Source organism: Nicotiana tomentosiformis, chromosome 1, assembly GCF_000390325.3.
Source record: "Nicotiana tomentosiformis chromosome 1, ASM39032v3, whole genome shotgun sequence".
NCBI lineage: Eukaryota > Viridiplantae > Streptophyta > Magnoliopsida > Solanales > Solanaceae > Nicotiana > Nicotiana tomentosiformis.
In genome coordinates this window covers 79,001,020-79,003,418 of record NC_090812.1, presented here as the reverse complement: position 1 = coordinate 79,003,418, position 2,399 = coordinate 79,001,020, and the positions used below count along the sequence as shown (strand labels likewise).

At 35.2% G+C, this 2,399-nt stretch overlaps 1 protein-coding gene across 1 annotated transcript; it reads right to left on the bottom strand.

The window, feature by feature from the left end:
• Positions 1-463: 463 nt before the first annotated feature.
• Positions 464-2,072, bottom strand: LOC138907025 (uncharacterized). Its single transcript, XM_070196952.1, has 3 exons — positions 1,671-2,072; positions 1,432-1,563; positions 464-661 (listed from the first exon to the last, which is right to left on the bottom strand). Exons 1-3 carry the CDS (start codon positions 2,070-2,072, stop codon positions 464-466), a joined length of 732 nt encoding a protein of 243 aa, XP_070053053.1.
• Between the last annotated feature and the right edge of the window lie 327 nt (positions 2,073-2,399).

Here is a 2,399-nt window from a genome sequence, read left to right as displayed (position 1 = left end):
TGCTTGTGCTTCCTCTCAACTATCACATTCTGTTGAGGGGTAGCCACACAAGATGTTTGATAATATTTAAGATAAGCAGCCTCTTGGGACCCTATTCCAAGCTCAAAGGCATTGTCAGTCCTAAGTTTCTGTACTTTCACTCCAAAGTACATTTCCACTATTACTAAAAATTCTTCAGAATTGCAAATGCATTACTTTTGGTACTTATTAGAAATGTCAAAGCCCCTCTGCTATAATCGTCCATTATAGTTAAAAAATATTTAATTCTGTTGTAAGTTGGTACCTTATAAGGTACCTAGGTGTCAACATGAATTAATTCAAATGCCCTTTTTGGTTTAATATGACTCAAAGAAAAAGGAGTTCTAGTTTGTCTATCCTTGGGACATATATCACAGAAGCATTAAGAATTGAAAGAAAATAAAATAAAAGTGAGTTACTTCATTGATGAAAAAAGGCAAATGCCCTAATATAATGTGCCAGAGGTATACATCAGAAATTGCACTTGCAGAAAAGGAAACAATGTTGAAAACTGACTAAAAACTTTTTGATTTAAAGATGCAACTATTTTTTCTTCTAAAGAAGTCCTAACTCCACTAGGCTCCAAGATATATAATCCTTCCCTTACATCACCAAAAACTTGAGCCCTATTCATTAAAGGGGCCTGCAACATACATTTATCAGAAGTGAAAAAGAGAATAGAGTGAAATTGAAAGCAGAACCTATTAACGGATAATAAATTATATATAAAACTAGGCACATGCAACACATTTTCTAAGATGAAATCAAGAAGAATAGATATCCCGCCTATGTGAGTGACAGTAACCCTAAAAGAATTTGGCAGATTTATATGTAAAGGGACAGGAAATGGTGACAAAGATATAAAAGCATTTGAATCAAAACACATGTGTTTTGGGGCTCCTAAATCAATGTAGAAGAATTGTAAACTGAAAAACATGAACCAGAATACTTATTAATAGTACTAGCCACTACATTTGCATTGATTTCTATACCATATTCTGCCACTTTAACTTATTCGATCAGTTGGACTAGTTGGCTGAATTGACCCTTTGAAAGGTGATGGTTAATGGTCTCATTATAATTGTTGTTATTGTCATATCCCTATTCTATTGAGAAAGTCCCATTGCTCCTCACTTGCATTTGATTTCTTTTAGTGAATTCAAAGTCTTCTAAAAATCCTATGATTCTGTAGCAGTCACTCATAGTGTGTCCTACCTTCTTGCAATGGGTACAAGACACATTTGGGTTGAATTTGGTTTTCTTTCCTTTGAAAGTTGAACTCTTTTGAGATGTGTTTGTTACCTTCTGGGAGTTGTTTCCATGTTTTTGTTAGTGTCCATAGGTTCTCTATGTTTGCTTCCCATTCTTTTATGAAAAATTTGCATACCCTATAAAGTTATTTTGATTTGCTACCATGAAAGAAGAAGAATCAGTAGAAATAAGAGGATTAGCATAAACTTCTCTTTGATTTTCATCTTGTAAAACAAGTGAATAAGCATGGTTGATGTTTGGTAAAGGGTTCATAATCAAAATGATTACCCTTGCCTGTCCATACTCATCATTTAGTCTTATTAGGAATTGAATTAGCCTCATCTAATGATTTCTCCAATTTTTGTTTTCCTTCATAAAACACAAAGACAATTGCATTTTACATCATAGTTGAGTGAGTCTAATTCATCCCACAATCGTTTGAGCTTTGTGAAGTAAGTTGCTATATCATTTATTCCCTGTGTTAACCTTGATAATTCCTTTCTCGAGTGATAAAGTTTAGCTCTATTGGACTGTCCAAACCTGTGCTCTAAGGTGGTCCATATATCCGCTGATTTTGAGTAGATCACATTATCCCCAATGCCTTTGGACAGTGAGTTGAGAAGCCATGAAGTCACCATGTCATTGCATCTACTACATGGTTGGTATTCCTTAGAAGTGACAGCTGGGGGAGGACAAGCTCCATTGATAAATTCTATTTTGTTCTTTGCTGAAAGTACTATTAGCATTAATCTTCTCCACCCTTGAAACCCCTTGTCATCGAAGGCAGCATTGACGAGGGTCATACCCGGTGTATCAGATGATGGAGGAAGTAAGCATGATTTGGATCAATTGTTGTAGATCCACCAGAAGCAGGTTGAACCAAGCTGGTCTAAGTGGTGTCTGGCATGATTGAGAATTGACATCGAAAAACGAAGAGAAGCGGAGATGAAGAACTGAAGGATCTAGCTTATTGCTCTGATACCATGAAATAATAAGAAGAAACCAGTATTGTGAAAATTTTCTATGTAATTTTATTAACAGTTGCATACTCCCTCTGTTCCAACTTATGTGAACCTATTTTCTTTTTGGTCTGTTCCAAAAAGAATGACCCCTTTCTAAATTTGGTAATA